At 37.0% G+C, this 22,058-nt stretch overlaps 1 protein-coding gene across 1 annotated transcript in view; it reads right to left on the reverse strand.

Moving 5' to 3' along the window:
- Nucleotides 1–22,058, reverse strand: part of SPOCK1 (SPARC (osteonectin), cwcv and kazal like domains proteoglycan 1) — a gene marked incomplete at both ends in the record, with an annotated part of 283,060 nt that overhangs the window by 89,812 nt on the left and 171,190 nt on the right. The window contains one exon of the mRNA XM_084295019.1: nucleotides 3,438–3,570. Coding sequence (XP_084151145.1) covers nucleotides 3,438–3,570 — 133 coding nt within the window. The remainder of the gene's footprint in view (nucleotides 1–3,437; nucleotides 3,571–22,058) is intronic.

Raw genomic sequence — 22,058 nt, forward strand, 5'->3', positions numbered from 1 at the left:
GTGGATCCATTCCCTGTGGATTCATATAAATCCCGTTTATAGCTTCAGCCTGCACAATACCATGCTGCAGTGAATTTTACAATTCTGAACTGAAAAAAAATAAGAATACTTCATTTATTTTAAAACTAACTTAATTTCATGAGGTCTTGCATTTTGAAGCACAACATTCTTTTTCCATGATTAGCCATGATTTCTTATAAAAATAACACAAAAGTGTTCAGAACTCTGTGCTTCCTTGCAGGTTCCACACCTCTGACAACCACTGCTGCCTTTCTCCATGCATTTCCTAGTTCAACCCTGTTAGCTTTGGGATACAATGATGATAACTGAAGGCAAACGAGACGCCCATAATAATACAATAAAGTTTTGTGCTCGTTCTCAATTCCTTTCTTATTACTTTGTTCGCATTTTTGCCCAGCAGTGATCATTATGATCCTCTTCTCAAAACCAGCCAGAATTATTCTAAAATCAAGTGGCTAAACAAAAGCCTGCGATGTGTATATTTTTTTCCTCTTAATCTGTATTTCTGTGTAATTACTGACACCCAAGTTTCATCTATATTATTCCATTTTCATTCATTTTTACCTCAGCTAGAAGTCCAAAGGAAGAAAAAAGCAATTCCAGAACAAACATCACCGATGGCATTGATCAGTAGCCTCCAGTCATTAGCAAAACGCTTTGATGCTGCCTTGCCAGGCTATGAATACAGTCAAAACCTGTCTTCTGCCTGATCTCCTACCCCTGTGCTGGCAGGAAGAGGCAAAATGTAACTGAGCCAGGAAGGATTAAAACACCAGTGTGTGCCTGTGCATACTGCCTGTGACTACATGAGTAGATGGCCAACGGACAATTTCAGAAGACTCTTTTTTCCCTGAAATGTAGTGGCTACTCTCCATTTTTTGCTTACATGTTTAACAACCACCCTTTCATTTGCCCAGCATATCATTGCACATGCACAAAGCAGCTGATGCAGAGCCAGATACAGATACATACACATGAATGCAGAGCAGCATGGTGTTTGCCCACACTCAAGTGTCCACCTTGTTGTATTTGCACAGTCAATAATGGAACACATCAGCGCTGCAGTGCCAGAAATAATACTTGCCAACTGCACAGCACATGGAAAAAAAATTACCAAGGAGAACTGTGATTTTAGTGACTTCAGGATCAAATGGATTAAAGCAAGAAGGAAGAACAACATCATCTGGTGAAAACTAATGAGGAATTTGGGGAAAGCAGTTATAGTAATCCATTCATAAAAGATAGACCAACTCATGGTTTGTACTTACAGTAAAAATGTTATTTTTTAGGACATTAAAAATACATTACTTAATTTTAATACTCTACCTAAAGTATCTTCACTTCGTTTGTCATTTTGTCTTTGAGAACAGATCAACAAAGCAGAACCTTTAGATGAAGTTGTATAGAAGCAACCATGTTCTACAGGCTACTGTAATAATGCACTCTCAGGTTTACAGTGCTGTAAGCTGTATACAGCAGAGAACAATAGCACTGCTATAGAGCACCGCTGTTATTTAGTAAAGGTTAACAAGACATGCATCCTCTTGCTAGGACTGAATGTCATAAAATAGGTTTACCAACCAGCATGACACTGGAGGAGATTTCAATAAAAAAGTTAAGAAAAAGCAACAACAAATATGCATTGTGACCAGCCATCAGAGTATTTAAAAAGCAACGAAACCTTATGTGCTCCAGGTTGAGGAAGAAAATGGGGACAAAAGCCGAGGAAAAGAACTTGCTGTGCTTTAAAAGTTCAACAAAATACTACAATTTTCCATTACTAGGACAGAAGCAACACATAGTTAAAAACACAATAAACAAGTGTTGCTTCTGAATAAGTATTCCACAAATCTAAAAAAAACAAGCCAACCACAACCAACTCAAACACCCAACTTCTGGTAGAAATGTCGTTGACAGTGAAGCACATCAACAAAAGGAATTGTTTGGGGTCTTTATTGTAGCACTCAGTCTTGTAGCTTAGCACAGTAGCTTGATGAATTTATGACATTTGAAGAATTTTGGATGAAGTGTTTGGCTTTTATGGTAGAAATAAAACACCTCCCAGTGACACAGGCAAGATGCACAGAAGTGAGTTCAATAGGATGACTGAATACTCAGTGAAGGCTATTTACTACAGACCACTCTACCACACGCTCTCAAGAATTTAAGAGGCAAAAATATCGATTTTAATGTGAGCTCAATTTTAATCCTAAATACCAATGGTGCATTACTCTATTAAATATCCTAGAGAGTATTAAAAAGTGCAGCTTGTTTAAACAGGCAACTTAGAATACTTTTTGTGTATTCTATATGTAGGAAAAAATTTCTGCTGATTTTCTTCTTTGGCCATGCAAATCCTTCAGCCAGAATAGGGTAGAGGCTTAAATGAATTAGCTGTGGCAGCATTTTAATACCTGCATCTATTAATGGATGAGGTATACAAGCTGCCCAGCTGAGAAGAGAATGTAGAATAACTGTGCTGATGACACTGCACCTATATCACAACAAAGAATCCTTCCCTCTTCAAGGTTTTATTTTCTTGTATTTCTCCAAGGTTTTTCTTCGGTTTTAAAGCGTAGTTTTACTGGGTGTCAAACCTTACCTTGGACCAGAAAGAGAAGAAAACTTCAGGGGCATTCCCTAAACATGACTTCCAATGCCTGCAACACTGGTAATGGAACATGCATCTGAGACATGGAAGGCTTTATTTGATAATAACAAATCTGGACTGTTGAATAGCTGTGAAGACAGCTTCTTTTATTGAATCAAGCCCTAAGGTGATCATATTTTTAGTATAACAATGAGCCAATTTAGTCCTGCTCTGGGATAATTCCCTGGGTTATGGGATTTTTTTTTCTTTTAATGGTACCATATATGCTGCATCTGGCACAGAAGAGTATTAAAAGAGATGTAAACAAATTGTTGTATGTTAACAAAACAGCCTGAAGGAAAAAAAAACAACAAACAAAACAACCTATTACAGAACAATGATACTGTCAAGTTATTTTACCTTTTGGGGACAAAATCTAAAGAAAATAAAACCAAACCAAGCCAAGAACTACCCTAGAACCATCTTGCGTGACCAAGTCAGTTTGGTCAGATGCCTTTCTTTGCATCATCGATATTGGAAGCATTCTACATCCTTAGGAAGAACAAGCAATTTACAGAAACATGAATCATGAAAGTCATAAAATTCTGGTTTGTCATTTTAATTTGGTGTTTTTCAAATACGTAAATGTGTAAATTTATTAGCACTTTTTCTACAGAAATAAACTAAGAGCTACAGTAGCTCTACTGTAAATTAAATTACAGTACTCTTAAATTTAATGCTGCCTATTAACTAAAGCCATTTGATCTTCATATTACAGTCTTCACAGTCACTGCTAAAAGGATTTCAGGGCACAAACAGAACTTACCTTGGTAGTATATGTATGTCCATCAGAGCCACAGACAGGGCTTGCATGCATCATGGGGCAAGGCTTGCATTTCACTATGTTAGCTGGTCCAGTCCAGTGCTTCTGGGCCAAGTTTCCTTTCTTTTGTCGAATGCTGTAAAATAAGAGGCAGCAGTTTTTTTGAACCTGCTTGTGTGAAACAGAAGAATGAAAGCTTTTCTGAATAAAGCATAGCTTGGTTTTCAACACAGTGTTTATTTAAAGCAAGAAAGTTTAGTATATCTCTTACTGATACTTCTATATAGCACATGGGAGTAGACTATCTTGATATTGTAAATTGGTTCACACTGTTAGATAAACAATATTTGGCAATTTTGATTTGTAACTACTTCACTTCTAATTACAGCATTTTGTTAAACCACAACGCATTCCTGGTGAGGCATGCATGCGACACTAAACCAAGTTGTGTTTTCACTGGGTCTCCAATTCCATGCCTGCAAAGACACTCCGCTGTAACCTACTGTCTGGTAGCTCCACAGGTGGCTAGCACTGCTCCCTTCTCTCTTTCAGGGAACAAAGTCCTTCAAGGCATTTATGAAAAGAAATTCTTGTTCAGGCAAAGTTCAGATTAAGACCAAGTATCAATAATTTAAAAGTGAAGTTGTTTCAAAACAATTGCTATTTATATTAGGTTATAAGAATGTCCAGGTATAGATAAAAATCAAAGAACTCTGTATGTGCTGCAGCATTCTTGATATGCCAGGTCCAGAACAGCTGTTATTCTCAGATCAGTCACAGTCCTGGTAGGAACACTGGAGTGACAGAGCATCCCCAGTTCTACACATGCATTTGTACCACAGTCTACTCAATTACTACATTAAAAATAAGTATGAAGTGACATCTGCTCTACAGTCTTATTGGAAAACGTGCAATTGATTCTGATTAATAACTCATTTTCCTATAATAATGAACTACTTGGCTGCTACAACATTTACTAATTATCATCAGCATACTGTTGTAAGCTGATTAAAAGTTTGCTTTATAAACCACAAGTCAATGTTACAATGCAGATTCATTTTGGTCATGTGTACTTTCACTTGAAAACATTTACAAGGGAAGGGATCACATCAGCTTTGCTGGAGACTTAAGAAAAATAACTAACTACCATCTGTTTCTATACCATAGTAAGAAAAGATATGATACAACAATTCAACTAGAAATTTACTTCAATGCACCGCTGAATGACTTTATCACAGTTCTAGAAAAATATATACAGATATATTTTAAAGCAATTTCGCTGCAGCTTGCAATTTGCTACACAATACCGACTGATGTAATGACACATTCAGCTGCTAAAATAATAGAAATTCTGTTCTTTCATCTCAGTTAAAGTTTTCTTCTAGTATAACCTTTGTCACAGTGATGACTAGTACTATATAGAAGCTCATGTCCACAGAAGGAATCCAATCGTGATATCATAAACTATGAAAATAGAAGCCCTGTTTTAAAGACTAAATTCCCTTGGTTGTCTTGAAGAAGTTTTCTTAACCCATGGAGCAGCTTCCCACCTTTTTTTTTTTTTTTTTTTTTTTAAACCAGATGCTGAATGCTGCAGATGTGAGGTTGCTCATCTCTGAGTCTACAACTCTGCAGACATGTTCTCCATGGTGCTGGGGCTGTACAAACCATTACTTTAAGTTTTCCAGCAGTAACTTTTGCTTCTTTGTAGCCCCCATGTCTCCAACTAAGATGCAACGATTATCTTATTTTCTGGAACCATTTCAGTTACATGCTTTTATTTATTTATTTATTTTTTATTTCCAGCTTGACAAGAAAATTTGCTCATTCACTTTACTAATGGCCCTGCACTTCTAGAAGCATACAAACTGGGAGTGAAAGTATGGTGAAATGCAGTAGTGGATACTGATGAGCAGAGGCTGGAGAACGGAGACATGAAAGGTGCTGAGCTCTTCCTTTGGAGGCAGCAGGACAGATCACAATTCAAAGCAGACTTTACCTTTCCACAGCCCTTGACTGCCACAATCTCAAAAGAAACTCATCTGTATGTAAAATCGTTCAAAGGAAGAAAGTTTGAGGCTACAGAAAAAACAGCTGAAGAAAGACTAAACTTGAAATGTATGATTTAGTGCCTCTGTCAAAGCCATTAGCCACAAAGCATTCAGGATGGAGATGAGTGACTGAACTAACAAGCACCTCATCAAAATTAAATGCAGATTGAAGTTCTTGGCTAGACTGATGCCTAACAAATCACAGGATCTTGAGGCTTTGAGTGACATGCCTAAAATACATTACACAGCATTTGCGACCCAAGTTCTGTTCAGGCATTTCACACTACCCTAAAGAGAAAAGTCTGCTCCTGGCATGGCCACTTGGCCCTTTCTGCACAGACTTACAGCCCCCTCTTCATTTCCTTACTCACTCCTGCTTTGGCCACTTCAGGGTTTGTACTGCAAAGCCAAATTCTGATGTAAGATTTTTCTAGAACTAATGATGTTTTGTTGCTCTCCCATCCCCACTTAAAATAATAAAGAAAAATTAATTTAAATTTGACCATTTCATGTCATTTCAGTAGCTCATCAAGTCTGGTGGCCCTTTCCACCACTTACTGGAGAGCAAAGAGAACAAAACACAGCCTTAGTGCTAAGCTCTGCTCCTGCTGCAGGTGCCTTGAATTCAACAGCAGTGAGAGCAGCACCTCCCCTTGTCTCTTAACTATAAAGGTTTCACCTGGACTTGATTCAAAGCATTTCATTTATATACCTGGAAGGGAACAGCATTAACACTGTTCTCTTCTCCCAAGCTGCTTCATCTTCAGGATCTTTTGATATTAAAAGGGAACTGATGCTCTCAAAGGAGTATTTAGTAACAAGAACAATTCACAGCGGAGTATGTCTCAAAGCATTTTATTCTTTCCAAAGGAAAATACAAGTTAGCAATTTTAGTAGTCCTTTACATCAGGTGCGTAACGAGGCAGGGGGTTACTGCAAGAAGTCTGCACTGATTTTAACTTCTGGATTTATGATTTTGCTGGCATTGTAGTCTGGAAGCCATTTTGGTTGCAAGAAGCAATTTGGATTTCAAAAGCGAATTTATTCTTTTCAAGCTACAGTTTTGTCAGAAACAATAGCACAAAATGTCACTGTATTTGAAGCAAGTCAAACACCATTTTTGTCAGCTTGGTTGAGAGAGCAATAATTGAAAGTTGTAACTGGATGCCCAGATCTTCCCCCTCCCCTTCAATGCCAAAAACACAGGTAAGTACCCATTAGAGAGGACATCTTTTTTTTCCAGAATTAAGTGTGTATTTTTCTGGAGTGACATTTTAAGACAGGATAAGGCTTCTGGAAGCTGTTCAAGCCTATAACCCCTAACAACACATCAAACATCCAAACAAACAAATTAAAACCTAGACAAGAATATTGGCTGCCATAAGCAGACAGCCTGCAAATCCCTTCTCAATGGAAGGGCACATTCACACACTCTGGAAACATGTTTTACTATGCTAATCATCTTGTTTTAGAGTAAATATGTCAGGAGCAAGACAGGCCAAAACAAATTAAGCTTTTTTTTTTCCCTCCATGACAACTTAACCAACTTAAATCCTGCTTTAAGTCTCAGTCAAAAGGATCTACTACAAGTCATCGGAAAATAACCACTATGCAGAGAGAACAAGCTAAGCGCTCCCCACTGGGGTAAGTATCTGCCACATTCATAAGGACAACTGAACCAAGTATTTCCAATAGTCTAGAAGAACGTAGATGTGAATGTCTTGCTCAAGCATTAAGGCTTTTAGAAAGACATTGCCTGCTTTCACTTTTCAGACTGATGCACTGAAAACTATAGGATTCAAGGATTAGTTAAGTTTTACAGAACTTAACCTCTTAACGTTTTAACATATAGGCAATTTTAGTGACTGAAAACATCCACACTTCAACACAGGGGGAATGCACACCAACACAGCTTCATTACTCATTATACAGACATAATACTTACCACATACTGAGAAAATACAGGAAAACCACATCTTTTTTGCTTGCACAGGAATACGAAGAACGCAGCAGAGTTTCCAGACATCATCATCCTCCTCCTTCTCCTGACACCATTCACAGTAGCTCTGGATAGCCACGCTGCACGTCCAAAGCCACAAAACCCACGCTCCAGCCTGGGTCTTCCAAGTAAAGAGCTTTGGCTACAGAAAAGCTCAGCTCTAGGAGACTTGGCTTTACCCGAGATTTTATTGCTTCCAGGTGTGCCCCAGGGAGCCAGAATCTAAACCCCAATTAGAGCTGATTTGTGCAACTGGCAGCCCTTCCCCAGCTGGCTGCCCTGGGGGATGCTAATGCTGGAGCCTCTTCCCACCTGGCTGGCGACTGGGGTTTGCTCCTGGCTAGCGGCATCAGCTCTTGGCACTGAGACAGCCAGCCAGAGGGGTTTGAACTCTGCCTTAGATTCAGAAAAAGTTTATCAAATTATATGCTTCAAACAAAACATTTAGGTCAGAGTCATAATTTAAAAAAAATAAAATATTAAAAAATTAGTTCAAATTCTGAGCATTTGACATGGGCTGTGCTGCTTATGAATCTCTACATTTTTGCCTGTAACAAATCTCTCCAGGATGGCACAGAACAGTACTTATACCACAATAACCTGTGGTAAGGACAAGGACCAAAATCACAGAATCACAGACTATCCTGAGTTGTATCTCATTTTTCCTGTTGAGGGAGTCTTTAGGTGAAGCTGTGGTGAATGCAGCACCAGGCAATGTATAAAGACATGACATTAAAAATGGGGCCCTGTGAATTCGATACAGAATGTCTAAATCGAAAGTATCAGTTTTTGAGACAATAACTTATCAGAAAACATGGACATATTATGTTTTAATAAGCTGTACAATTTTCCTATATAAACTAATGACTATAATTGAAAAAAAAACAAAACAAAAAAAAACAATTGAAAAATTATAATTTCATCTAAGATGGTAAATTGTATCACTTTTTTTTTTTTTTTTTGCTTCAATTAAAGCGTCATATAACTGCCAGCTAAGGACAGCCAAAATATCAACAGATTATATAAGCAAGACCAAGCCTGTGCTTTTATGTAATTACATTTGATCTTCCAAGTGCAAATTCAATTCCAGCTGTCAATGAACTTTAATATTTATAAAGAAATAAAATGCACTAGAATTCAGGCTTCTCATCCAGAATGTGTAACATATTTGTAGTAGTATTTACCTTCTGGTATTTTTCATACAAAGTTTAAAATGGAAACTTATTTACAAAATTTACTTTTTCCACAGAATTTACAACATTAAGAGTATGAAGGTGGGTTGGAGCTGGGCATCCATGTACGGGCCCAGCTACAGCCAGGATTTTCCATATAAGAGAAGTCTTTAGATAACTTGGAGTTATGGCCATTGATTTGCACCTACAGCCTGCATGGAGACAGTCCTTGAGATTACAATTAACTTCATCCATCATTCTTACTTTCCAGACCTTATCTCAAATCAAAATACATTGCATACAACTGCGTATCAATCAAGCTCTACTGTAATAAAATTAAAACGTTCAGTGCACAGACACCAAGTAGTTGTGCTTTCTGAGAAGCTGGAAGAAACTCTGACAGAGCAAACTTAAATGGCTTCCTGAAGCTGGAACAATTCACTATTGAAAGAGTTTAAAATGTACTGCCTGTACCTTCCCTATGCCTTGTGCACAGTTTGTTCTTGTCTCCCTGAAGGAAGCTTATCACACCAAAGATAAACCCAGCAGTGCCTGGCTGTTTCTATCTTTCCTTTGCATAAGCTGTTTTTCTTGTTCTTGAAGAAGAGAATGACAGAACTGAAATTTGCCAGTACAAACTGCAATGTTTTCCTCTCTCTTTGTATCACTTCTGTGTTCTATTTACTGGAGCTAAGAGTTTGGCCTCATTTCTACAACCTTTTATATTTTTTACAACATATGTATATACCTTGAGCAACTAACAAATTCCCCTTGTATTCAAGAAAGGTGAATACAAAAGGCTACACGCTTTACATTGAAAAAAACAACAAACACAAACAAACCACAAACAACAATCCCAAAAAAAGTAATACTAAGCTTTTGAATTAGACACAATCTCCTTATTTAATATAAACACTGTAAAGCAAGAATAGATATATGAAGAGTCATTTTTTTACCTGGAACTTCCTCCTTCACATGTAAAGAATTATAACATGTGAGGCTGCCTTGACAGTCAAGGAAGAGTCAAGCCCCAACTTCTTGCCAAGAATAAGAAGGCAGTACAAAAATAAGCACAGGAGAAACAATGTTCTGGGAGGAACAGGTCAGCCAGATAAAGGGAAGATGAAAGTTTTGGTACAGCCATATATTTTGCAAGAAAAAATCCCAATATGTTTTGCAGCAAAAAAGCCCTGAAGATTCTTTCATGGATCCTTCTGGGACCAGCAAGCAACCAACTTTTGGGAGAGAACAAAGGGTCTTGCAGCCCAGGGTGCTCAAGGTTATTGGTTCTGCAAGATGAAGGATTTATTTATTTATTTGTTTTGTGGCAGTTAAAGCATTGGAGAATTTGGAAAGGCTGACATAGACTTAAAGGACCTAGAGGGCCAGAAAAACTGCAGTCTATTAGGCTGGCGGATTGGACACACCTATATATGCAATTTCTGAGATCCAGAAACAATGTCAGTGAACCTGAGAGAACCCCCCTGCATGCGTCTGCTTGAGCAGGACCCTTCAAAGGTCTGTGTCTGAACAGCTTTAATGTGGCATTTCAATATGCATATTGTTTAAGGGCCACACAACTGGTTCTGCTCAGTATCAGGAGTATCAGGATCTCTCAGTACAAGCATCCTTCTGAGATGTTTGTACCTGACCTTACTCGTTCCTGGACTAAAAATTACGAGATTAAGTATTCATTAAGGTCATTAGAGAAGCATGTGGATTTCTGCCTTTGAGCACTTTAATACATAAAAATGGTGTTTAAAAGGTCCCCTTCATTCTTGGCTAACAGATTAGTATGCTTGCAGACAATTTATTTTTGAATTTAAATTTTTAATGATTTGCAACTTTTGTACCTAATACCCATGTTCTACAGCTACACAGATAAGGAAACTGGCAAGGCACACAAAGGAAAAGGACCAAAACAAAATATCCACACAAACATACAATCACGGTGTTTTTAAAAGTCATTATGCTCCCTGGAATAAATAAAAGAGCTTCTAAACTGCCTATTCTCATGAATTTTCATAAGAGAATTATTTTCCTTTTCATTGTTATTTTTATACTAACATAAAAAGGAATCTGAGACACCAAAGTATGTAAAAATAAAATGAAGTGCCTTGAATTTCAGAGGAGGAGGAGAGATAGCAGGAAGTTCATAATTAAAGCTGAAATCTTCTCTACCACTCCTTGGTTTGTAATGATCTTCATCTGCCACTTCTGAATGCTAGCTTTTGCATGCTGGGTGAGGTGATGGAACTTAACACAGTGTTCAATGGTGAAGCATGCAGCAAGTTTAGTACTTTTTGTTGGCGTTTGCTTTCTTTCTTTCTTCCTGTGACAACCTATGTGGCTTTTCTTCACTCCTACCAGAAAAGAACACTTCTGAAGAGGATGCAGTACCTTTTCTCAGCCCAGGATCTGATTATTTTGATATTAAAATATTGTATTGATCAAGTCTGCCTCCTTCTGCTGCTGGAGCTTGCCAAGATTTCTGAGGGAGCCGAATTGCTGATAGAATGTGAGATTAATCTTAGCTGTCACATTTGGTTGGGAAGGAAAGCCAATGCTCACTATGCCCTATTTCATGCAATTAGACACCTTCAAAATTGTTTTCACCGTATCTGGAAGTGCAGTCATTTCCCACCATTTCCCTCCCACAGCTCATATTTCTAGTTAAAATTTTAAACCCTCTGTGGCTGACTAGCTGTGCAAACAGGAAGGTGCAAGTTACTTTAGCAAGGCTAAAAAATCATGGCAGGTTTCTTGGCAGCATTTAATAACATCAGAAAGTTCTAGCATGATGCCTGAATCACCCAGAAGCTGCAGACCTCCAAGCTTTAAATGGGTCTCCTTCTTGGCCAAGTGCAGGCGACTGTCAAGTTTAATATCGTCAACCCCCAGTGTCTCATTTCTCTGCAGACATTCTGCTAGCTGGCAGAATGAAACTTTGGGACAAACGAGTGAGCTGAAATAGGTGGCAGGCCCACACCATGATCTTTATCAGCTGTGTCCTTCACTGTGGTTTATAACTTGGCCTTATTTATTCCATCAATGGCACTACTCCAGTCACATGCAACGCATTACTTCTACGTTTCCAAGAGCCTTACTGCCCAAAGAGTCTGAGCTTCGTTTTCTTTTATCCATCTATCTATGAAGCAAAAAGGTTCAGAAATCTTATTGTCACTTTGCAACTACAGGGAAAAAATCAACAACATTCCTCCCCCCCACTCCAATCCAAGCATCTTTAGACAGCTCAGCTGCGTTCTGCTTCATTATGTTGATTTTGCTTTTCCTAAGGCGAATAACATGCAATCCTCACAAAAATTGACATGTTGCTGGTAGGGATGAGAAAGTAAATGCATTTTACAAATATAGTAATAATTTTTGCCCTTAAGGCGCTAAACCAAATGTTTCTTTTTAAAAATGACTGCACCGTACTTCTGTTGTGTGAATACTTGCTACCATTGTACAAACAATCAGTTACAAGCTGTGCTAGCAAAATATTTGCCCCTTCTGACACATTTTATTATGAGAGAGGCTTATTAAATTCTCAAGAAGCCTACAGCAGATTAAACTGTTGAGGATTTTTACAATTAGCATACATTACCTAAGAATTCATATATAGTTTCTGAATAGAATTGGATTGCCAAACAACAGTCAATCAGGAAAAAAAAAAAAAAAAAAAAAAGACACAAAAAACAATCCCAGAGCCACCTCCAGAGTGTAGTCAAAATCCACTATTCAAGGTTAGTTTGGAAAAATAATCAGAATGCAGTTTCCTATGTCAGAATAAAATGAATGTTAGTGAAATGCATGCTAACCAAACCAGATATAAATATTATAAGGAGCTGGGTAATTTTAAAATCCCATCCTTAGCATCTAAACAGACTAATGCTCCTGTTGCTTATTCAGCATTGCTGATTTACAGAGCCCAGTACTATGAATGTCTAAATATTCTGCTGAATTTCTCAACAAATTCAGTGCTGTCTGTCTGGTTATTTGATGCTAGAGATTGAGCTCATAATATCTTTACCATTCCTAGCTTCTCAAATGAGGCCATCAAGAGCATTACCCATCTTACATCATACCGTGTCTTAATGAAAGGTGACTAGAGCTTCAGGAAAGTCACAAACCAATAGACAGAATTTACATAATCACAGTAATTTATGATACTAACTGAACACACATGATCCAGTCTAGAGACAACACGTGCTGAAACACACCTTTAGGTAAAATTTGAAGATGAATGCAATTGACATACTTGCAGAAACTGCAAAGTATACATTTCACGAGTTACTTCCACTGAGTTATTAAAATTTCACTTTGCTGTGACCTTGAATCATGAAGCCTAGCAACCATGCATTATAAAGCATCCATTCTTCCCAGATTCTTCAAATATGTAGTTACACAGGTTCCTCTACCCGTGGAGGCTCAGGCTGCCATTAAATTGCAATGTAGCCATATATTTACACTTGAAAGTTTCAGCATTTTATAGCTGATTTCTCAAATGCATATTTTACCATCCGAGCCTCAAACAGTGATATAATTTGATATAGCATAACTGAGACTGTGCTGCTAATTTATTAAACAGGAACAGGTTTAGTGCAGATAATATTGTTGGCTGAAGATGTGCCACCTTACTTTCAGTCACTCCTTTCTACTTAAAAGTCATTTCAGCATGTCTGTCCCTTTGTTTATCTTGCTGTGATCACATACCCATCCATGTCCTGTCCACTCTGATTTTGTCCCCATTTGTCCTTTGTGACTTAGCTTATGAGAGGCTAAGCAAGGGGCAAAATTTCATCTCTAACAATTTATTTGGCCTAATCCTAAATTGACAGCCTTCCTCACAAAAAATGGCTGCTCTTGAGTATATTTTTTGTCTGTACTGAGCTCTGTTTGTGAGCTCTGAGATAGCTTTCACAACAGCTTCTCCTTCAGTTTCCGTCTCTCCACTGTCCTGCTACTAAGTTTTGCTTCTCTGTACCCTGTTCTTCTTTCTTTCTGCCATTTTCTGTGCTGCACTGGTGGAAGTTGAGGGCACTCAACTTTTTTGAGCACTTTTTTTTTTTTTTTTTCTCCCAGTTCAAATTCACCCTATTTTTTTTTTTTCCCCAATGTTATTGAATTTCTTCATAAAGCACTTTTACTCTCAAAATCTACTGTCTGTCATCTACCTTCTGCCTGACTAGTATCTCTGCCTTTCTCCTCCAGGCCTATTTTCTCAAGATCTGGTCAACTTGTTTAAGGAGAATTTTATAAAATTGTCAGAAATTGCAGTACTTTTTCCTCCTCATTCTTTTATTTAACCATTTTTATTCCAGTCTTTCAACCTAACAGCTCTGCTCTGACCTCCTCCCAGCTAATCTCCTTTTCCCTTTCCTTTTCCTCTCCCACTTCTGAAACTTTCTTCTGCCTCACTCAACCTCAAAAACGAGGTCCCTTGGAGAAGCAGTTATTTCTTCACTTACTCTTAACAGTTCTTTCCATCTCTTCTAGGGAGTATCATATTAAGTATTATATTCTCTCTAGATGGTCTCTCAGTGTCATTTTGATGCTTTACCTCAAATAGTCTAGTTTTCTTATCTTTCTACAAGTGCATCCTGTGAATCTGAGAAACTTCGTAGACATTGTCTCTGGTTTATTGTAGTTTCTTCTCAGGAATTTGTTGTCCACATCAGAAGCTCACTATGTCAAAGCCAAGAATTAATTTTTCTTCTCACATCAGCTTCTCTATTTTTAGTCACTGTTCTCCTATCAACACACTTATCATCTGGGATTATTCTTTAACCATTTCCCTCCTTTCCCAGATGTAAACTATAGCATATCATCCCTCTGCTTTCCATTATGTCTAAGAAGAAAATAGTTTACCAAGAATTTACCTATCTCTTAAGCTTTCTTCTTCAAATCCTTCCAGATCTCCTGAACAACAGTCCTCATATTTTGCTTGTTTATAATCTATTCTTCTATTATTTTCAGTCTGTATACTTTTCAGGATACAACACGTACTTTTACCTTTAGACCTATCAGAGCTGTGGGTAACTAATAAGAAATAGCATTGGCGTGGGAAAGAGATATTTGCAAACGTAAAGTATAGAATACAAGTTTATTTCTTCCTGCAGGTGGAAAATAAACTACATGCCCTAAGCTACCTTCTGCATGACCCTATTTCCTTCATATAAAGAAAGCCTGAGGCTGGTTAAATTTTACTCAGATGGTTGCAGCACAGCAGCTGCAAGGTTGCTCCACATGTTAGAAACATAGATTATCCCAAGTTAGAAAGAATCCACCAGTATCCCCTGACACAGCTTCATGCTGTTCCGTCAGGTCCTATCATGGACCAGAGGGATGCCATTTTGATATCTATATTTTGGTTTCACTCTCCAATGATCTTCATCTCATACCCTGCTTTTACGATTTATCAGAGAACCCTATAAGAAGATGGACTGGAACAGTTAAACCACTCAGTATCAGGAACATCGAAACTTCAGCTTTTGACCAACGGTCTACAGAAAATTGATCTCATCATGGTCATGGATCCTAAGGCGTCAGTGACAGACCTATACTCTACTCGACTGTGAAGAGGGCAGGGTTTACATTTCAGCACTCAACATATGATGTGCTATCAAGAGTTGGGTGAAACTCATTATGAAATGAATAGCTCTCACTGTGTTTCTTCAAAAACTGGAATATGAGTTTCTGAAAGGACTATGAACATAATTTATACAGGCAGTTGGTACAAAGTGAAGTGAAAATTCCTGAATTAACAAAGGAATTAATTAAAAACCCTCTCAGAGTACTGAGCTCTTTCTTTGCTAAGCTAAAATATTGTTGCAAATGAAAAATTTATACACAGATAAAACATAGGAGCTCAAGAAATTAACTATGGATGAGGTGCTAAGTAGGAATGACCACAGTGTAATTCAATTTGGCACTCTTGGGTTTCAGGTAAACTGGATTAGCTAAAACTAGAAAAATATGTCAAAGGACTTGAAAGAGATTTAAAGCTAGATGACTGACCAGAATAATGGCACACAGCATTACAATGTACAGCAATGAAGAATGGACAGACTAATTTATACGACGAAACTACAAAATGTCCTTTCTGTTCAACACGGACCATCAATTTAAATGCCAATAAGGTACAAAGAAAGAATTTATAAAGAAGAGGAAAGAACAAGCAGAGGACATACAGTTTCCTGTATTTCTCTCTGTTGAGTCATCTTCTGAGCAAGGCCAGAGACTGGATGCTAGCCTAGACGAGCAGGTTTGTTCCCTTATTCTTATTTTAAACTCTTTTTTATGAAACCTACACTCTTGACTTCTTAACTCTTTAAACAAATGAACAAAACCCTTACATTATGCTTTATTACTAAGGTTAATTAATCTTCCACAGTTGATGATCACTGATGATAACAAATAACTAATTAGAATGTTTTTGTTTTGCTTTGTTTTCTTTTATTTTCCATAAAAGAAAGTGGGCTGAATGGTAATCAAACCTAGAAGCTAGATAAATCAGCAAAGCAAAACACCCAACTGTCACTTCTCATACATATTAAATATCTTTTTTTTTTTTTTTCTAGATATTATCAAAATACAATTGTAACAGAGTCACAATAACAAAACTAGCATGAGCAGACTCTGTTAGTTCTTACTATAGTAAGTAACTTTATATAGTTTGAGTTTGGATGACACAAAGACTTATGAAAAATACTATCTGAGAAAATGGAAAAAAAAGACTGGGAATTTATTTTTAATAGTCGGCATTTGACAGAAATCAGTGAATACTCAGGCAAAGGATTTCATTTTTCAGAAATAATAATACATTTCGTCTCTACCACTGTAGAAATAAAATATGAAAGAAGCAATGCTAGATCACTTCTACATAATGAAAACAGGAGTGAAACTGTCTCCAGACACTTTTCGAGGAGCAAAGCCTACTCTGTCACTTGAGATAATCATGAAAGAAAACGATGTCTTATTTCTCTAGTTACAAAAGGTAATTGAATAATCAAATAATTTGTAGGTAACTTTATGATATAGACTCTGTTCACAACCTTAACATAAAATGAATCTGTCATGCCTTCAAGACAGGAGGTGGTGGTTAAATCAATCTGGTTTTACTGATACCTCAAAGATTGTGCACTGGAAAGTCAAGGGAGTGGATTGTATCTACCTTTCCATTAACAGTCGTACAGACTTAGTACAGTTTGGGTCTCAGATGAATGTCATTATCATCAGGCCACTGAGAGAATTTTGCATAATTAATGAAATATTCATTGGGTCAGACATGGACAGATATCAATTTGACAAGCCAGCAACTAGGGCACTCACCTAGGCTGATGAGACCAAATCCCTTCTCTAATTAATACAGAAAGAAAGAAATAAAAACTACAGACTTTGAGGGAAAGCCATAAAGCAAAAGCCAATAACCACTTACCAGAAGAGCCAGGAGACTGGTCTACTTGAGTCAGACAGCTTGAATCTCTCTTCCTTACATTCTATATTGGAGGTCTCTTTACCTACCTATTCTGAACTGAGACACTTTTTTGTCAAGAACTATTTTGTACATTCCTAGGAGATATGTTGTTGAATTGACAGGAAAAACATTTTGTCAGAAAACTCTAGAACATACCTACTCAATACTTACAGCTGAAAAGTTGTTTTCATTTTAAGCCCATTTCTGTTTCTACTTTCTCAAAATGTGCCAACATAAAAAAAAAAATCAGCAGGGAGCTCAGCTGTGTAAACTGAGACTACAAAGACTGTACAGATAATTCTACAAAGGTAGGAGCTAATCCAAGAATGAAAGGAGCCTGTCCACCTCATGATGCATTGCATTCATTAAAAAATATAAATAAAGTTTTAAGTACTGTACCTAATTTTAATATTTGTTTTCATAAAGCTGGCAGTTTCAGACTGACTGCAGTACTAGTTACCTTTTAGTTACCTTTTTTTTTTTTTTTTTTTTTTTTTTTCCTCCTCATATACTAATTAAAGTAGGAAATAAATGTCTGGAACCTGCTAGAAATTTTGACTTTTTAAATTGCAACCAATGAACATTTTGTATTTGCTCACCATAAATCTTTTACGATTTCATTGTTAAAGTAGAGAACATAAATCCAATAATTGACAGCAAAATGGAGGCTTGATAATTCTCACTTAACTAATTTGCAAACTTGTTAATCTTCCTGCCCCTGCTCTTCCACAAAGATTTAAGAGCAGAGATCTGTAGAAATGTTTCCTGGTAATTACACTTCATTAAATTAACAGAAACTATCATGATATATTTCCTATTTACTTATTTATTTTAGACAGCTCTACATTCTAGGTGGCTTAGGATGAATATACAGTCCTTGGTAATTATCAAGAAACCACTGAGTTTACACATGAGAAAGGTGAATATAGATCCTCCAAACATGAATTGATCCCATAGGCTTCCAAATCTACTGTTCTGTAAATATCGGATAAATCAGTATTTTCCCACTGAGGAAAGTGAATGTTGGCATTCAAGTTGTCTCAGGGACTGCCTGCTCACAGCCATTAGAGCATCAAATCCACCAAGCCAAATCCTGAGGGTTGCAGGATTGTGAAGCAATAACTCTTCTTGTTTTTAAGGAGCCATGAAGGGGCTAGTTATGAAATAAAATTTGGTATTTTGACTACTAGCACTGAGAATTTAGCACTGACTTTCACACCAGATTCCAGGAGAAAGAATGAGAGGAAGAGCTGAATCCATGGAAGAGAACTTTATTTTCCATATTAGCTTTTGATGTTCAAAACCCTTTTCAAATCATTAGAGGTTACACAAGAATTTTGCATTGGTGATATGAACTTGTAATTACAAGGCATATTAGCATGTTGTTTTATTCTTTGACTCCCTTAAAAAAATGGCTGAACACTATGAACTCTATGAACTCTAAAATATTACACAGAAATATCAAGATTTTCTCCTCCCCACTTTTAAAGACATTTAAGATGCTCACAGGAATGAAATTGCCATATATTATAAGACTAGTTTAAATCTAGAGGTACAAGCAATATATTTTTGAAGTGTGCTGAGGTATTACTCTTTTTGTCTAAAAAGTTAACGGCATAGTATTGCCTTTCGATAGTTAATTTGCAAGTGGAACAGTGACACCTGAATAGATATATTTAAAGAAGCAAAACATTTTGGATTGATTTCTAGGCACCATTAGCACTTCGATGTACAGAGCTTTAAACAGACTTTGTGGCTCATGTCCGTAAATAATGTCAGTTGTGGTTCATTGGTTAAATTAATCTGATATAAAATGACTAAATTGAAAATCTGTAGGTTGAGCTCTTGATGAGTTCTGGCAGAGTTCTAAGCAGGCAATCATAAGCTTTTTAATGAAAGGAGAATGATAGAAATTGAAATATTAAAGAAGCAGGATGTAATAGACTAAAAGTTAATTTTGATAACCTAGCTTGTATGAAATAAGAAAAAGATTGATGCAAGAAGCTCCTTTTTTATGTTTATTTATTTTTTGTTTTCATATGCTGTTTCTTTTGAAAGTAAGCCATTAGACTGAACTGCCTGGCTTTGAAAGGGATAAAACACATAAGACTACTTTTTCTCTACTACTTCTCATATTAGCTGTCATTCATGCCTTCATTCATAATCTAGTTTGAAACTGGCAAACCTGTGTGGAAAGGGTCTTAGTAGTAGTTTTTAGCAACCTTTCACACAAAAATGAAAGCAAGATACTTGTGGATGAATTCCTCAGGGTGGTCTTGGGTATAGCTTCACCAATTTTCCTGTTGAGATTTTTGTGCCTGAAATTATGAATGATGTTGAACAAGATGTGGAATTCAGCAGAAGTCTGCAGAAAACCACATCCACCACTTTCCATCCTGGCAGAGCCATGTAGACAATGTAGAAAGGCATCAACTGTGCACCGTAAGAGGTATAAAAGAAGAGTCTGGCCCAACTCATTAGAAGTTTAGCCTATTGCTGTCAATTCCTTTCACTGTTATTGAAAGGCTCTAGAAATAATAACTAGAAAATCTCAGAAGTGTAATGGTAAAATATAGAACAGTTTTACGAACAATAAAGATGGGTGTTTTAAAAGATTGGTAGGTTTAGAAGTTATATATGTTGAGTCTCCATCATCTTGAAGACACATGATTGTAAAAAGCAGCAAACTGACCAGTATCGAATGAAATGCAGTATTTTTGAAGGCCTAATTTGCAAATTTCATGCAAAATATATTGTTTGTAATATTCACTGCAATTGGAATGTATAATGCCATTTATCAAAAGGCAGATTTTAAAATGCTGCACATTTAATACTTTTTCCAATATAATGGGATGTTGGAAATTGAAGAAAAGCTTTAATAAAACTCCTTTCCTGTAAACATCACTCCCAATCTTACAAAAACATGCCTTTTATTAGCACTAAAAAGACTTTTCCACTGAACACATTCATGTCCTGGGGCTTCTACAGAAAAACAAAAACAAAAACAAACAAACAAACAAAAATTAGAATCTCCAGTAAATAGATTATTGTATAAATAGGGAATAATTTTGAAAGCATTGGAGGTCATTTATAAATATTAAATAATAATTTCTGATTGACTGGATAACTCAAAAGATTTAAGGAAGGGACAGTTAAAAAGGGACAGGGACAAAAGAGCTACAGACATCCATTAAGTATTACAGATTTTCTTCTAGGATTTCTATGGTTAAGATTTTTAGCATATAGAAAATAGAGAGAGCTGGAGTCAGGAAATATAAACTATTGGGGTATGGTAACCTTAACCAACTGTGCTATGGTATACCCAGAAGGACTGCAGATTGATGTAGTCATAGAGAAAGTCAGCCAACAGCTCAAGGCAGTAACACATCCAGACCTACATGTACAAGGTTAATGGTCAACTGTGGTACCAATCACGTGTATGTGGAGATTCTATACAACTGTCCTTTTGGGTCCCACATCTGAATATACCTACCTGTTTGATTTTTCATAATAGTGATAATGATGATGTGTTACGGTTGTTTGAACAAGTACTGAAAATCCAAGAACTGCCTGGCTACTCCATATGCAAGCCTAACATATTTTTTTTTTTACAGGGCCAGGATACACATGCAGTGAGCCCCATCAATCTTTATTCATTTGTTCATTATTCATTTGTTGGCAAATCTCTTGACATTTACCAAACAGATGGCATTTATACCAATTACTGTTTTCATTTCTTACTCACTTTAAACTGTGCAAGGAGCTTTCCAGACAAAACGCCGATGTCCCTTACATGCTGTCAATAGCTGACAATCTGAGTCAGGAATAGAAAAATGCCATGGAGAAGGTGATCGAACTTTTAACTCAGCCTTCCTCCAGATATCTCACATACCTCAGATTGAACCTTTAGAAAAACTCAGTTAAAGCTTGAGATTTTCTGAAGCCTTTCATAGAATATCTGAGTTGGAAGGGACTCACAAGGATCATCGGGTCCAACTCCTGGTTCCACACAGGACCACCCAAAAAAAAAAAAATAAAAATTAGTTCACTTTGAATAAATTTAGGCTAAAAATTAGCAGATTTCTAACCAGAAGAGTTGAGATGCTAAGGATTCATCCAGCTGGAGTAGAGGGGGCAATACACTTTAAGACAGAAATTGGTAAGCTAATGAAAAGGTTTGTATGATACTGCTGCAGGGGGACTTAATGAACCAAGAAGTCACTTCTGGTCCATCTTTATACACTGCTAAAAGGGACTATTATGAGGAGGAATATTATAAAGGAATATTCAACCCATCCAAAAGTATTGCCTTTGAATGCACAAAGTAAAATATTTACCAATGTTAATTAAAGTGCAGAAGATAATTGGTTATTTTCTTATTCTCTTCAACATAATAACTTTCTGATGATAGCAGAGGTATCCAGAGGTATTGATGTGTTTTTTAATGATTACTCTGATACTGGTCTAAAAGCAGTTATGCAGCAGGAGAATGTCTCAATAACCATTGTATTTCCTTTATGCTTGCAGCATCCTCGCAGTAAAGTAGAGCACAGCATGATAGGAGCCACAGAGTCAAAGACAATGACCTTAGCAGTAAGACATTCACCTCAGCAGCCAGGTGCTTGGTGACTGTGAATAAAATACAGTAAATCCCCTGTTGATAGCAGGAATGAATGCTATCGCCAAAGCAGAAAAAATGAGGACTACACTCTCTAAAATCCATTATAAAAGAGCTGTGCACTACCATATATTTCAAAAATTTCTCATGTCCAATAGGAGACAGTCACCTTGCACTACTCTAATGAGCTCTAAAGCTGATGAAGCATGACTAGCAATGAGTTACCTATTCTGGGGAGAGAAGTACAGAGTGGCTAATTGGCCTTGTGATGCAGAAAGTTTCACATCTAGGCAATCGGTGACAAT

The sequence above is a fragment of the Netta rufina genome, assembly GCF_964035555.1.
Source record: "Netta rufina genome assembly, chromosome: 14".
NCBI lineage: Eukaryota > Metazoa > Chordata > Aves > Anseriformes > Anatidae > Netta > Netta rufina.